Source organism: Diplotaxodon limnothrissa, linkage group LG5, assembly GCF_057381915.1.
Source record: "Diplotaxodon limnothrissa isolate DT_005_m linkage group LG5, D_limnothrissa_male_GT1.1, whole genome shotgun sequence".
Taxonomy (NCBI): Eukaryota; Metazoa; Chordata; class Actinopteri; order Cichliformes; family Cichlidae; genus Diplotaxodon; species Diplotaxodon limnothrissa.
Genome location: NC_140600.1, coordinates 30,632,912 through 30,648,266, shown reverse-complemented (window position 1 = coordinate 30,648,266; position 15,355 = coordinate 30,632,912). Strand labels below are relative to the sequence as shown.

General features: G+C 39.5%; 1 protein-coding gene across 1 annotated transcript; it reads right to left on the bottom strand.

The window, feature by feature from the left end:
- Positions 1-1,871: 1,871 nt before the first annotated feature.
- On the bottom strand, positions 1,872-13,977 carry nol8 (nucleolar protein 8). Its single transcript, XM_085354513.1, has 18 exons — positions 13,942-13,977; positions 13,149-13,277; positions 12,501-12,563; positions 11,571-11,649; positions 11,158-11,314; positions 10,694-10,980; positions 9,932-10,188; positions 7,870-9,356; positions 7,224-7,427; positions 6,942-7,055; positions 6,728-6,824; positions 6,162-6,294; positions 5,987-6,070; positions 4,471-4,766; positions 4,228-4,369; positions 3,926-3,987; positions 3,594-3,676; positions 1,872-2,294 (listed from the first exon to the last, which is right to left on the bottom strand). The coding sequence occupies exons 2-18, from the start codon at positions 13,267-13,269 to the stop codon at positions 2,235-2,237; spliced, it is 3,726 nt and encodes a 1,241-aa protein (XP_085210639.1). The 5' UTR covers positions 13,270-13,277; positions 13,942-13,977; the 3' UTR covers positions 1,872-2,234.
- Positions 13,978-15,355: the final 1,378 nt, after the last annotated feature.

Below are 15,355 nucleotides of genomic sequence, written 5' to 3'. Positions count from 1 at the left end.
TTCTTGAGGTGATAGTAAGCTGACTTTGTTATTGTCTTAATGTGTTTTTCTAAGTTTAGGTCTGCATCCATCACTACACCCAAATTTCTCGCCTGGTTTGTGGTTTTTAGATGTATAGATTGAAGTTCTCTGGTGACCTGTAATCGTTTTTCTTTGGCGCCAAAGACTATTACCTCAGTTTTGTTTTTGTTTAGCTGTATTACTACTACTGTAATACCATACTAGTGCTCTGCAAGAACAATGTTTACCTTGTCAATATTCTTAAGTTAGTATTTTAGAAATCTGATATTTGCTGATGAACAAAATACACAAAGCACAGGTGAGGCTGTTATTAGTTCTTCAGGTAGTCAGACATGCAGTAGGTGTAGGCTGCTGGGGGATTTCCCATGATGCATTGAGTATTGCTCCTTCAGTCACCGTCCATGCACAATGTGTTTATACACCTTTCTGCATTTAGTTAGTTATTATTCACAGCATGTCTTTTATCCTGTCTTCCTTCTCTCACCCCATGCAATTGCAGCAGATGGCCGCCCATCCCTGAGCCTGGTTCTGCTGGAGGTTTCTTCCTGTTAAAGGGGAGTTTTTCCTTCACACTGCCGCCAACGCGCTGGCTCATAGGGCGTCATATGATTTTTGCGGTTTTCTTTGCTGTATTATTGTAGGGTCTACCTTACAATACAAAGTGCCTTGAGGCAACTGTTGTTGTGATTTGGCACTGTATGAATACAATTTAATTGAAATTAATAAAAATAAAATATTGGAACATTTTAATTCGGACCTGAAAGTCAAAGTTAACCAAATAAGTTATTATAACGTAATTGGTTATAATAACTCTCAGCATTGTTAAAGCTGCTCTCATTAGGACTGTTAATTTTATTTTATTTTTCCAAGTTCACAAAATGGTTTCAGTTACTTTGAATTATTTTTCAAAAGTCTAGTTTTTTTTTTTCTTATTTAGCTTTTAGTTAACTACAGCAACATTGGTCTATATACAACAGATATACTTTTTCCAATTATATTTTATGTTTGTGCTCACAGTGAGAATAAAGCTCATCTTATCCTAAATTGACTCTTCGTTAGACTGGACTGGTTTGAGTTACGTGTATCTAATAAACTTTTTCCCATAAACTGAAAGCATTCAAATTATTTTACAAAACACAAAGGGAGACTGAAACCTCTCCTCATAGTGACCTTCATGAGGTAACAGGTCCAAAGTGGCGACAGGAGCTTCAATATTCTCATTCAAAGTGGCTCATCTCAGAAGTACGGAAGACCAAACCCGGAAGAGAAAACGACCGCCAGTGCTACCCCTCAGCCTCCTAGTAGACATCAATTTCAAAATCCTACATCCTGAAGTTAGCACATTCAAAAGATTTTCAGAGGACTTAACCTCTGACCTTGAGGCCAAGGTCACTGGAATTTGAACTTGTGTGAGTTTAGTAGATACACCTACGATATCAATTTGAAAATCCTAGGTGTCTTCCTTCTTGAGTTATGGAATTTACAATATTTTCAGGTAGCTTGACCTCTGACCTTTAGCTTGAGGTCAACAAGATTCAAACTCAGGGGAGAGTTTTAGTAGCTGCACTATGGTATCAATTTGAAGCTCCTACATCGCCTCATTTATGAGTTATCGCACTGACAAACTTGAGTGTTCATGCTGCCCGCCCAGCAGGGTGACAACAATATCCTATCAGCCATTTACAGGCGGAGGGGTAAAAATGGTGAGATTTAAAAAAAAAATGATAATGATAAGATAATATGCCTGAAACCAGAAACAATGGAAAAGAAAATGTTTAGTTAAGTTATACCTTTCATTTTCATTTATTCTTATTTTAATTTGAAGAAGCATATTTATTTATTTGTCCACTTTTATAGCAGGTTTGGTCCTCCATAAGTGGGAGCTGCTGCTTATATGAACTCATGTTTTCACAGCAGGTAACACCTGCTGTTTACAAAAAACAAAAAACAAACTTACTACAAAATATCTCATCAAAAATATTAATATCCACTAAAATAAACATTTAATCTGAAACTCTGGACGATATTAAACATTCAGATGAGTTCACTGTCTTTGGCAGCCATCTGCTCTCCATCCTGCTGACTGCTACAATCAGTCCGAGCCAAAAAATTGGCACCAAGAAAGGAGAAATGATCGGTCAGGCATGAATTCTGTCAGGCACGAATTCAGGGCAGTGAGTGCTGAAACACAAAGACTTCATTGCCCACAATCCTCAGCTCTTCAGGGAGGACGTCAGCTTCCTCCGAGCATCCTTGTGCTTCTTGCGGTACTCCTGTGAACACAGACGGGAAAGCCGAAACATGTTTACTGAATAACTTGAGCCACTTTACGTCTTCACTCCTACATAATTATCAGACTTGGCAAAGACATTTTTATGCACCTACAGATTTGACTTGCATGAAGACAAAGAGTTGTGGTTGGTAATGGAACTGTCTGACAGTGCTCATAAATGCTCCCACGAACAACTTCAAAGAAAATGTTGAACTCATAAACAGTATTTTTTTTAAAGCTCTAATATTTTTATCTAAGTTACTCGTCATAGAGAAAAATTTCTCCACAATCTGTCTCTTCAAAACTTTAAAACACATCTTTCTGCTCCAATTCTGTCTTCTTGATTACTTTCATCCATCACGGGCTAGAACTTTGTGAGATCATGCGGTTAGGACGACAGCTGGGTTCGCTGCTCTTATGGGTTTCTGGGCTGATGCCTTGCCACTGCAGACGTTTCTCACTGCCGCTGTAGCTGGGTTTCAAGATCATTAAGTAGACCACCTGTCAGTGCCTGGTAACCTGTCCAGCATTCATTCTCTCAAGCTATGACAGCTGGGACAGGCTCCAGCACCCCTGCATGCCTGAGCTGGATAAGCACTAAAGAAAATGGATGAATGGACAAACGGGAAGCTTAAGTTTTATTTAGAGAGATCAGGTCTGCTGACACAGAGGCCTAAGCAAGTAATACTGCCAGGTATGAAGTCAAGGAATAAAGGCTTGTTTGCACAAGATGTTCCCGGTGAACAGGCTGTAAGGCCTCTAAGCTCCGTGGCATCACATGTCTGTACAGGGTAGAAGGGTGACCTTAGCACCACAACCTGTGTCTTGTTTACTTTTATTGTCTGAGCCAAAACACAAAGAAGTTGCAATGTGTACCATATGATTTATACTTAGATGACAGTTAGTAAACCAAATAACATCCAGAAGGTGGGTAAGAGGTGTATAAGTCACAACTCTCTCTAACACTGCCTCACTGATTGGCACCTTAAGGTACTCAATTACCAGTATTAGCAGCAGTGGTTTTAAGGGGAGTGTAGATATGTGCCTTTTTTGGTCTAGATGAGAGATTTTACTGGATTTTTTCAGAAAAACTAAAAAAAACCTAGTGTTACAAAAACAGTCTGGCAGTGTAATAAAGTTATGATATGCAATGTATACCACACTCACTGTGAAAGCAAATTGTGGAGCTATGTTTCTCATTAAAAAAAAAATTTAAAAAAATTCTTAAAACCGAAGATTTAGCATCTAACAAGGTTTAACTTCTTGACCGGTTTTAGCAGTGTTCATACAAACTCTGTACCTGTCTGAGTGCACTCCTCCTCTCCTCCCACTGCTCCCTCTGCTCCTCCAACTCAGACACACGCCAGAACGACTTGGGACCATCTAAAGGAGAAAACAGTGTTCAGATCACACATCAGAACCTTTAACAATTAAAAAAAAAAAAAAAAAAGCAACAACAAAAATTTGGAAATCTCCACTGACATGACTGCAGATCTAACCAGCTGCTGGATACCAGTTTAATAAGTTCTGTCACCTCTGAGTTTGCAAAAAAATGTACCCACACACATGTTGACTCTCACAGACAGCTAATAAGATAATTTTCTTTTATTTCCTTTGGAATCACCATCCTACCTGTCAGTCTGTCATCATCAGGGTAAAAGAAGAAGAACTCAGTGTGTGACGGCATCACCACTCTGTAAAAACGCAACAAAAACACACAAAAGCTCAGATCATACTGTATTTTCTTTGTATCGATTCAACACACCTTCAATCTCCTGTCTCCTTTCATAACAATCTCACAGTCATATCCACTTCATGCTTTGATTGGTCAGGTGTGTGAAAGCAGCTGTGTTAATGAACCAAAAATAACTGGCAACAATGCTCTCATCTTTCTCATAAATAGTTCCTAATCAAACACAGATTGTTTTTCGTACTCTGTAGTTTTAGCTGTGGTGTTGCCTTGCTCCTCATCTTCCTCCTGCTCATCCTCTTCCTCCTCTGAGCTGCTGTCATGGAAACGTGGGTCTTGATGCCATGACACCTTTGGAGCTTGAATGGCCTCTACCTTGTAGTCGGCTGTTTAGAGAAAAATGAAAAGATTAAAAACAAACAAACAAACCCAAAAACAACAGCATTCATGTATTTGGAAGATTAAGATCAGTTCAGGCTCTACCTACCTGTCTCTTTACTTCCTGTCTCTGTGTCATCTCCAAAGAAGGAAAATTTAAATCCACACAAATCCTCTTTTTCCACACTGGGAACAGAGAGCAGCGGGGCTGACTCTTCCTCCTTCTCTTTACGCTCTTCTTCTTCCTCCTTCTGGTCCCAGTTCATCTTCTCTTCTTGTTGATCCGTCTCATCCTTGCTCTGACCAAACACGGTCTTCAGGTCACCTGACACGTCGTAATAAATCTCTTTAGAAACCTCAGGAAGCTTTTGAGCTTCCTCACGTTTCTTCTTCCTGGCAGCTTTGCTGTGAAGACAACAGATCACAGGTTGAATTTTCTGGTTTCCTGCACATGTGAATGCTAAAAACTTTATTTTATTATTGTAACTTTGCAAAAACCATATTAAACCATTTATTGACATAAATATTGAGTACCGCAAAAAAACAACAACATTACAAACATTGTTAGAATTCAGGTTTAACAGTAAAACCAGTACAATGATGACACACAGAACCATAGTTATGATTGTGTTGCAGTAGGGTGATGTTTCTGCTCAGCTGCAGGTGGAGAGGATGGGCAGAGTGATTCAGGCAGAGGAGGGAAGGCTGAGTGACACTTGAGCATGCCCGAGTTCTTTTTAAGAAGCACACAGCCATTGTGTTGTTTACAGTGTGTGAGCCCAGAAAAATAAAACCCTGATATTCCCTAAATGTAGTCTGTCTGGGTCTGTGCTGAGCTGACTTACAAGTAGTAAAGTCACTCACTGTTATATATTATTTTTACTTAGGTAGTTTCTTGTCAAAGTCTGGCACCTACAATAATAATGATTATCTGACGTATTAAATCCATCTGCTTTGGCAGGGGCGCTGGAGCATATCTCAGCTGTCTTAGGGCGAGAGGCGGAGTACACCCTGGACAGGTCGCCAGTGTGTCGCAGGGCTTGTATTAAATCCACTGCGGAAAATAATATCCAAACAAATGTACTACTTGTTTGACTGAACAGTGTTTGTCAGAAACATCTTCCCGCAAAAAGAAATTTCCATCTCTTACTACTTTTTCTGATCTAGTTTTGAAGTGTTTAGTGGAAACAAATACCATAGAAAGAGTGTAGAACAGCGGTCCCCAACCTTTTTTGTGCCACAGACCGGTTTACATCCGACAATAGGTGTAGTGGATAAACACAACAAAATAAAACCAGTACCGGTACCCAGAAAAAAGAAGATTTATTCATAACACATGGGAAAAGACGGAGTTAATGATAAAAACTATTTAAAAAAGTAAAGATAAAAGCTGATAGAAACCCTGAAAATCATAAATTTCACACCCGAACATCAACTCTCGCAGCCCGGTACTGGTCCGTGGCCTGGGGGTTGGGGACCGCTGGTGCAGAAGTTTCTACTGGATTTGTCTAAAACAACAAACTACAAAATCCTAGAACTATCCATTAAGCTTAACACAGTGTTAATATAGTTTATTTAGAGAACTTAAGAAAAATAGGTGGAAATTCATGTTTCTGAGCTTGTACCTCTCCTTCTTGACTTCCTCTTTCTTGGTCTCAAATGCAGCATGTTCTTCCTTGCTGGGGTCGTAATGAAGCGCTGACACATCTCTGCAAACACACAGTCACACAGCTTTAAGTTTCTTTATTTTCTCCACAGTGAATATGACTTGTTCCAGTTCAGAAGCTGTGTGAAGCTCACTTGAACTTCTTGGCTTTGCCAGCAGTCTTGCTGCTGCAGTGTTGTTGGCCAAGAACACTCTGCAGAATAGACAGGGTCTTCTTCTTCTCTTCCTCCAAATCCTCATCATCTTCCACCAGGGTTTTCTTTGTCTCTGAATCACAAACACGTAACAAATAATTCTTAGAATCGAAGATAAAGAAGTGTGCATGATGTACAACATAAAGAGGTTGTGTTACAGCACAACTAAACTGGTAAAACCTTTCTGCTTTCAAACAGAAAATTAGCTTGACTGTTTTGTTAATAAAAAATATTTTATCTATAACATCTGTGTAATTTCAGGCCAGCTGGTGATGCTTTAATAGACTGATGATATTTTCCATATTTCAAAAGGATTTATGTAGCTTCAGAAAATAAAAGCACACCAAGGTCCATAATATCTTATAGGAAGAAATTAATGGTAGTTGTGTTATGCTGTAAATAACCTGGTCCGGAGCACATAAAAAAAAAAAAAAAACACGGGGTTTCTCCATCTTGATCTACTTTCCTGCATTTACCAGCTACTGTACCTGCATCCACAGTCTCACCTGCGTCCTCCTCTTTAACCTCTTCATCCTCCTCCAGAAAGCGAGAGTCCATCCGGAAACGCTCATCTGTCCCGAAGCGAGACTGCAGCGCCATCAGCTGAGCAAAAAACAACAAACCAATATTTAGTGCGAAGTTTCGAGTTTGCACAAGTCCACGGTTGAGCTAAAACATTATGACCACCTCTGTGCAACAGTGTGGAACTTCTTTTCTCACCTTCTGTCCTGCTTGACCCTCAAACTGAGGCTTGATGTCAAACCTGCTGCCATCCTCCTCATCTTCATCGTCACTGCCGCCAAACAGCTGAGGGCCCGATGACTTCAGACGCATCTGAAACACACAAATGCAAAGTTAAAAAACAGCCCGTTTAGAGCCACATTATCACGATCAGTTAAGATGTCTACTGATAATAACCATCTTTGGTGAAATAAAGGTGGATGAATGCAGCTTTAAATTCTTATATTCCAGTTCAGAGACCTTAGCTCAGCACTCACTCACCTCTGCTTTTACTTTGACACTTTTATTTGCTGTGGCTTCATCACCAGTGGCCTCATCCTCTGATTGGCCGTCCTGGAAGAGTGTCTTCCTTGATGCTAAGACCTCTGAGTCCATCCTCTGCTGATCTCCATCGTCATTACCATCATCTTCTTCATCGTCAGAGCCAAATACGATGTGTTTCCCTGCTCCTGCCACGGGAGCATCCTAATGAAGAAACAGCGTTTTATCATTATCAGTAATTATTATTAATAAATAATACGAATTGTGTCATAAGAAAATCTGAAGCCTTCAGCACACAAAGAGGACTAAAGTTTTATTGAAACTTTTCTGCCTGCTTTTAAAGGTAGTGAGGAATATGTAGATATACTTGACATGTTTTTAGGTTCTTAATATCAGAAAAAAAAATATATTTAAAAACAAACAAACAATCAAACCATGAAATTTTACATTAATAATGAAAAATTATAATTCTGTGTTCTGTCCTACAGATTAGTTTGTTTGTTTGTTTGTTTGTTTTCCAAAGAAACATCAATCAAAAACCCTTCCAAACCTCAAGTACTGCTTTGATTTTATTAACTAGGTTAAAATAATTCCAAACTAATCAGTTTATTACAATAACAATCTTATAAACACGCTGCGCTCTCACCAGGTTGGCTAGTGCTCCCTGGATGAGTTTTTTATGTTCTTCGGCCTCTTTCTGTCGTTGCTGTACAGCAGCCAGCCTCCTCATGTTGGCCTGTCTCTGCCGCTCCTCTTCCTCCTCAACTCCTAATGCCATCCGGGGGAGTGCCAGCTCTTCCTCCTCCTCTTCCTCACTGGTGGAGGTTTCCCTGTTCAAAGCTGCTTTCACACCCCCTTTAGCAGAAATGACCTGCGGCTCATTCTTATCCTTTCCAGATGAGCTGCAGGATGAAGGTGAAGCCTTGCCTGCAGATTTAACATTTACAACAATCTGACTGGAGTTCACCCTCCCCTGCTTCACTTCCTCCTCCTCTTCTTCACTGCTAGACGAAGACTCAGTCTCAGCCTTTTCTGTGTTTACACAAACTTTAGTTGTAACCTTTTTTAAAACATCAGGAGGAACCATGTCTTTTATAATCTTTCCTTTTTCCTCCTCCTCCTCATCACTCTCATCTTCATCATCACCATCATCACTCTCATCTTCTTCATCTTCATCATCACCATCATCACTCTCATCTTCTTCATCATCATCATCACCATCATCACTCTCATCTTCTTCTTCTTCATCGTCATCCTCTTCTTGCTCACTGCTGTCTGAAATCTTAGTTTCTGCATGATTCTGGTCTCTTACGCTTGTGATGGTTTTGCTGTCTGTTTCTTTGTGAACCAGTTGTGTAGAATCAGCGTTCATCTTCTGTTTTTTAACCTCTCTTCCTCTTCCATCGTCCTCCTCCTCGTCTTCCGATACCTCATTCAATGCTTTTGTGCCCTGGAAGGCAGGCAGTGGTGCTGACGTGACAGCTTGTCTTTTCCTCTTTTTCTTCTTCTGTTCATCCTCGCTGCTGTCGTCCTCCATTATCATGGCGAGGATCTCTTCAGGCGTGGAGCCTTTCTTTGGAGCAGGTTGCTCTGCAGGAAAAGACGGGAAAAGCGTTTCTTGTTCTAGTCCAGCTCCGAGGAAGCTGGGAGCTACAGTCTTTGAGTTCTGCTGGGCCGCCTCAGCTAGCCTCTGCAGGTCAGCCAGGGAGATCTCCAGATGGGTGATATTAGAAAACATGGCTTCATAATCAGAGTCTGAACATGAATCTACCGAGTCTACTTCATCACCCTCATCTTCCTCATCCCTATCTGATTCTGATGAGGACGGCCTTACGACAGGGAGGTCACGAGTTTTCTTATTTAGCTTCTGTTCACTAGAATCCCTCTTTTGCTGCACGCAGGACGGTTTTCTAGAAGTAAGGTGTTCTTCATCATCTGTTGATCCGTCCTCTTCCTCTTGCTCTCCAGCTTTTCTCTTCTTCTTTGTTTTTCTCTTCTTGTCTGTGTTGTTTCCTGAGAGGTGCTCTGCTGTTGGGGGAGTATGTTTCTCCTGACATTTAGCAGGAGGAGGTTTCCTCGATGCAAAGAGTTCATCTGTGTCAGCAGAGTCGTAGTCATCCTTGTCTTGATCACCTGGAATCACAAAGAGGAAAACCTGCTATTCCAAAGATAAATTTTTTTTCTGGGATGGAGAAAATGACAATGATTCACTTATATTTAATTCTATTATTTTTACTGTAGTGACTTTTGACATAATTTGGTACTGATCAGCGTCACTCAATGAAAGAACATCCCTGATATCATGGTTTGAATAAAGCTAATACCGCACTCTTCCCTAGAAATCTGCATCCACACACGCACTACATAGAATTAGCAGTCAATGTGGCACAAAAATCCACAAATAAAAATCAGGTTACTTGATGTAATCTGTTTAAGAATTTGGCATCTTTTCTGCTCGTCAAAGTACAAATAAAATCATACAAAATGAAACCTGTGGCTTTCATGGTTACTTCAGTACAACAGAATCCTGTGTGAGAAGTCTTTGTTATTGCATTTTTGCACACGTGAACCTACATGTGCATTTGAAAGTAAAATGAATAAGCAGCCATAAAGTTAAACTCATCACTTAGGTAGAATTGTAAACATAAACAATGACAAATTTGAATTTTTAAAATGCGCAAACTGCCTGTTTCAAACACATCTGTTACCTATGCATGCAGATTTTGCTAAGAAGTCATATCCAACCACTTCCAGATTATCCTCCTCCACCTCCTGCTGCTGTGGTGTAACATGGGAGGTCTGCTGAGCTGCCACCAGCCTGCGGATTTCCTCTTCTGAGTCGGCATCGTTGTCAGTAAAGCGTGTCCACTTCTTCTGTGCCAGTCTGTGGTTGTTTTGTTTTTCAAATCCGTTGGTGAGCTGATGACCCTCAGTGCGATTGACAGAGTTGACAGGGTGTTCAAATCTAAGGTAAATCAACAAAAGGAAGGGACACTAAATATTCAGAAACTGGTATTCCAAAAACCCAGAAACCATGAATCAGAACGGATTATTGAAAGCTTGCAAAGCTCTAGGAACATCAGGAAATCTGATAGGAACCTTTGAGAATTAAACAAAAATGGAAATATGGAATGTCAGGAACAAGTGTGGACTTCTAACAAGTTCAGAAACCAGGTGGCTTGAAGAACACAATAAATCCATTAGAGGTTTTAGTCATTAAAAAAAAAAGTTATCTTAACTCCAGAAATAAATATGTCAGAATCACTTGTACCAGTAGATATCCCTCATAATTCCAAAGCTAACACCTGGGCATCCCAGAAATTACAGAAAATGTCCAGGAGGCAAAGTGGATCGAGGAAGGAAAATCTAAAATCCCAGAGGCCCTCGGAGACAGAAACCAACTGAGACCTTGTGGATTAACCAAATCAAACCTGGTTTACTTGAATAGTCTGAAAAGGTCACATGGATACCTGGTTCTGCCAGAAACATTGTCTGTCCGACTCTTCTTGGGTCTCCATGGCTCACATGGGGGGAACTCTCCCCGCCTCTTCTTACTGATTTCGTCATCCCCACCCTGGACCTCCCAGGTGAGCTGGGTCACAGGTGTGGCCTCATCAGGGATGGTGTTTCGGTCCAGTTTGCGAATATTGTGGCTGTATTTCGATGGGTCGTACTTCAGGTTTCGAGATTTGCTGCCTTTCTGACTTCTGAGCTGCAAGATGGGGAGGACCCGTCCAAATTTACTGACCACCCAGTCCTGAAACCAGAGGACAGTCAACACCAACCTTAAACCCTTAAAACTAAAATGTAATAATTTATGTTAAGGGGATTCAATTTTTAAAAGAATTGGTTTCCACATTGTGACTACATGACCCCACAAGAGAGCAAGTGCATTCGTTATAATCATGTCTTGAGGGAAAGAGTATGACTAGACCTTGTGTCCTGGGATTTCGGTCCCCGGAACCGCAGCCTTCATGGTGAAGTTGTCCACACCAGCTTTACTCAGTGAGTCCAGAAGCTTCTGTCTCTTGTCCTCAGCTGCAGGCTGTTGGAGATGCTGCTCTACTGACTCCTGCCGCTCCTGAGCCAGCCTATGACACAGTCAATACAGAGCTTTTAGCTCTCAAGCTAATAGATAGGAATAATTTTCTATAGGTACAGAGATCAAATTTTTAAGATTGGTGAACATACGGTAAAATCCAGAATTTTCAAACCAGACAATCAACAGTTGTGAGCCTTGATATTAAAGTCTGAGTTAAAAAAAAAATCACCCCCCTAATAATTCAATAATAATTTCCACTTTTCTGTCAGTGTTAGATTTACATGGCGCGATCGACGTGGTTGTACCTGTGCAGGAAACTCTCTTTTGCTATTTCAATCTGCAGAGTTCCCCCTTTCCATTTAGACTTGTTTAGCACTGTCAGGCCTGCAGAGGAAACACACCAATCTCATAATGCAACAGTTTTTTTTTAATGTTAGTTTAGAAAGCAGACTGTAGAAAATTTACTCAATGGTGCAAACAACACAAACATAATTCTCACTGAAAGTGTTAACTACATGTTTAGATGAAGGGTTCCTTCAGTTTGGCGGATGAGGCGTCCCACTAACAGTGTGAATGAATATTAGTTACATAAGTTAGTTAACCCTGTGAGGTCTAAGTCATCACTGGTGACAACTCCAACCCTATGCTCACAGAATATGTTTGTTTTCTCCAAGGTTTTGGTAAATATAAAACAAACAAAAAAATAATTCTCACTGACACACATAAGAAATTATTTACTTTTTCCCCTCAAAATAGTCATCTGTGCTTCTCTCAATTCTTATTTAGACTTAAATATACTGTAACTACGCTTCTTATTCCTGGTTTTTGTATATATTGCTTTTGTTGTGTTGTATTTGTGTTATGCACCTTGGAGCATAACATCCATCCATCCATCCATTTGCTTCCGCTTATCCTTTTCAGGGTTGCGGACGGCGCTGGAGCCTATCCCAGCTGTCTTAGGGCGAGAGGCAGGGTATACCCTGGACAGGTCGCCAGTGTGTCGCAGGGCTAACACATATACACAGACAACCATTTGTACTCACATTCACTCCCGCATTCACGCCTGTGGACAATTTAGAGTCTCCAATTAACCTAACCCCACTTACTTAGTGGGGATGACAACCCTTAAATCCTAAAACACATGTTTAGAGTTAGAAGTTTGGGGTTGTCACTGATAATGACTTAGACCTCGGGGTTAAATCTGAGGATTTTCAGCGGCAGCTATGGTCACTTACATTTCTTCAGGTCGGCATCTGAAATATTGATGTTGACATAGCCAAAGGTTTTAAAGGGAACACCTGCAGGAGGAACAATAAGATTATCAAGATGTAAGAATTCATAATGAACAAAACATAATGATCATAAATCTATTTTCGATTATGCTTTTTCTGATTAATTTTTATTGTCCCTGACCAAAAAAATAAAAAAGTAAACTAAACTTTCACAGTTGTATTGAAAATCTTTTTAATGTTCAGAGCAGCCCTGACATCTTGTATTTAAGCATCACTTGTAAATAAAGTTGTATAATTTGTGGAGTGTGAGAACAACAGCTAAAGATTTTTCAATGCAAATTAGATGTAAATAAGTTCAAACTTTAAGTATGTTTTCTTGTTTTAAATAGAAATGCACAGTAAAATAAGAAAATGCTTTAGAGTTTAGTTTTCTTTGGATTTTAACTTTTAACAAATAAAGTTATACATAAATGAATGCTGCTGGTTCGTTAATATCAGATGCCTTCCAATACAACAATTGCACAAGTACCTGATAGTGACAGTGCTGAATGTGAAAGGTGATTTCAATAAAATTAGATAAACAGAATTTAAACATCGTTACTGTCACCATTCTGGCTGTCAAAGTGTGTCAGTGTATACTGGATTCCTCACCCTCTGGGTCTTTCCTGGTCCGGAGCTCCACATCCTCAACGGCTCCAAACTTTCCAAATCGATCCTTCAGATCCTTCTCAGTGACCGCGTGGCTTAACCCACCGACGTACAGTCGCCGCATTGCTGTGACTGTAAGTATAAGGTGGCTACACTTTAAAAAGCTTTGTAAATTGATGTTCAGCTGATCTACCAGGCATAGTAAGTACACTATCACTACCTCGCATATTTTACACATTTATAAATACTGCATACATAACCATTTGTAAAACATGCAGGAAAGTCATACAAAAAATAGATTCATATTCAAACAAAAAGCGAAAAGCAAAATGCTTCTCATAAATCTACAGATACTCTCACTGCTCGCATGAAAGATCAGGCCAGATGAGATCTGCTCGTCTGTACGGTTCTGAATTGTGTTTTACTGTTTCTAATATTGTGTCCACTCCATTGCACTGCACATTGTGCGTCTCAGTATAATACAGCACAATCCAACGAAATTACAAACCAAAGACTTCATAATAACTTTAAAGCTGAAACACCTTTTAAAGCAGCGTCCAAAATGAATAAACTTAAGAGGACTGGACTGAGAGCAGAGCCTCAGGTTTTAGCTGTAAGCAACTGAGTGGATCCAGTAAATCCATTTCAGCCTGGAGGAACTCCAGAAATAGAGCATAACATAAATCACAGAGCATCTACTACATATATGATCTCTAAGTGAGTCGATTTATAACTACTCTTATTTGTTATCGCGAGCATTTTTACATAAAAAGTCCGAAAAGCTACAAATGTTTACCTCACATGTATCCAGCTGGTGTTACCACAATTTCTGTCCGGAGCTGAGGTCCTGCAGATAAATCCGTCCGTAACATTTTTCTCGGGAACCACCCAAATGTTCCGTAGACTCAACGGTGGTTTAAAAATGAATAAATAAACGAACTCGCTGCTAAGGGATGCCGGTACATTTTTTAATTATAAAAGTGTTTACTTAAGAAAGCTAATTAACATATAATTGTTATATTCCATTTTATTGATAAAGGAGAAAAAATAATACACACTAGGTACAGCTGCGGATTTCCATTATTTCTACGTGGGGTGAAGGAGTCACCCAAATTCCTGGTGGGCTATGATTTTGTGGCTCATTTGCGATGATAAAACACTTATATTTACTTTAAAATGCAAACATGTATACAACAGTAGTATTTGTTTTAACAGAGCCATAGTGCTGGCGTGACTGTTATTCAAGGAGGCAATTTCTTCCCCCCTCGGATTTTAGAAAAGTGGTAGAATCCAGAGGGCGCGAGTTTCCGAAGTGCTCGGTTCCATCTGCTAAGAAACGGAAAACAAACAGGTAAATACAGATAATCATTACTTAATAATGGCAGAACTCTTTTATATCAGCTACTGAAATAGAACTGTGAATTGTTAAAAACACTTCTTCTTCACAACGGAAACAGCTGTGGAAAGTTAGCTCGAAAGTTTGTCTGTTGTTGTTAACGTTGTTGTTATTTTTATAGTATCTCGTTAGCCGGGATTTACTGGTTCAACTAATGAAAGCGTAACCACTTTGACACCTTTTTTCTTAACTGGTGCGTTTATAGTTTAAAACTCTCGAAAAAGCACCTCTTCAGTGGTGCTGTGTTCACTTTTCACCGTTTCAGTAAATTCGTCTGACTAAAGTTAATTGAAAGGGAGAGGATAAAATAAGGAGTTTCACCAGTGTCAAATAAAGAGAGATTAATTTTGAATTCAAATGCAAAGCTACCCTATTAGTCCAAGCGTCATGGATTCCTATCACTTCACTCTGCAAAGCTGGATTAACCTAAACTGGAACAAGCACCCATGACGAGAGAGTTAAGAGAAGGAAAGTAGGGTTGTTTGTGGTAAAACAGTGATTCTCTGTTAGAGTCAAAACCATTTCTTTATTGCATCCAATAATTAGTATAAAATTATTGGTTGATTAGATTATTAACTGGTATTAAATGAAAATTAGCAATGTCTGTAATATAATGAAGTTGATCCAACTTTTCAGATTGAAAATATATAATTCCTCTAAGTACAATTTTTTTCTTTCTTTTCTTTTCCTGTAGATTTGTGGTTTTAATCTGTAAATTTCAAATTGATACTTTTTTATAAGTTCTAAAGTTGTGCTGGCAAACTAATATGCGTGTCTTTGTTTTAACTAAATCATTTGATTTTTATCCTTCAAG

Coding starts and splice junctions, on each gene's coding strand:
- nol8 (XM_085354513.1), bottom strand. CDS start 13,269: ATGCGGCGACTGTACGTCGGTGGGTTAAGCCACGCGGTCACTGAGAAG. Junction 6,295..6,727: donor GGTTAAAGAGGAGGACGCAG/GTGAGACTGTGG, acceptor TTTGTGATTCAG/AGACAAAGAAAACCCTGGTG. Junction 3,988..4,227: donor ACCACAGCTAAAACTACAGA/GTACGAAAAACA, acceptor GCGTTTTTACAG/AGTGGTGATGCCGTCACACA.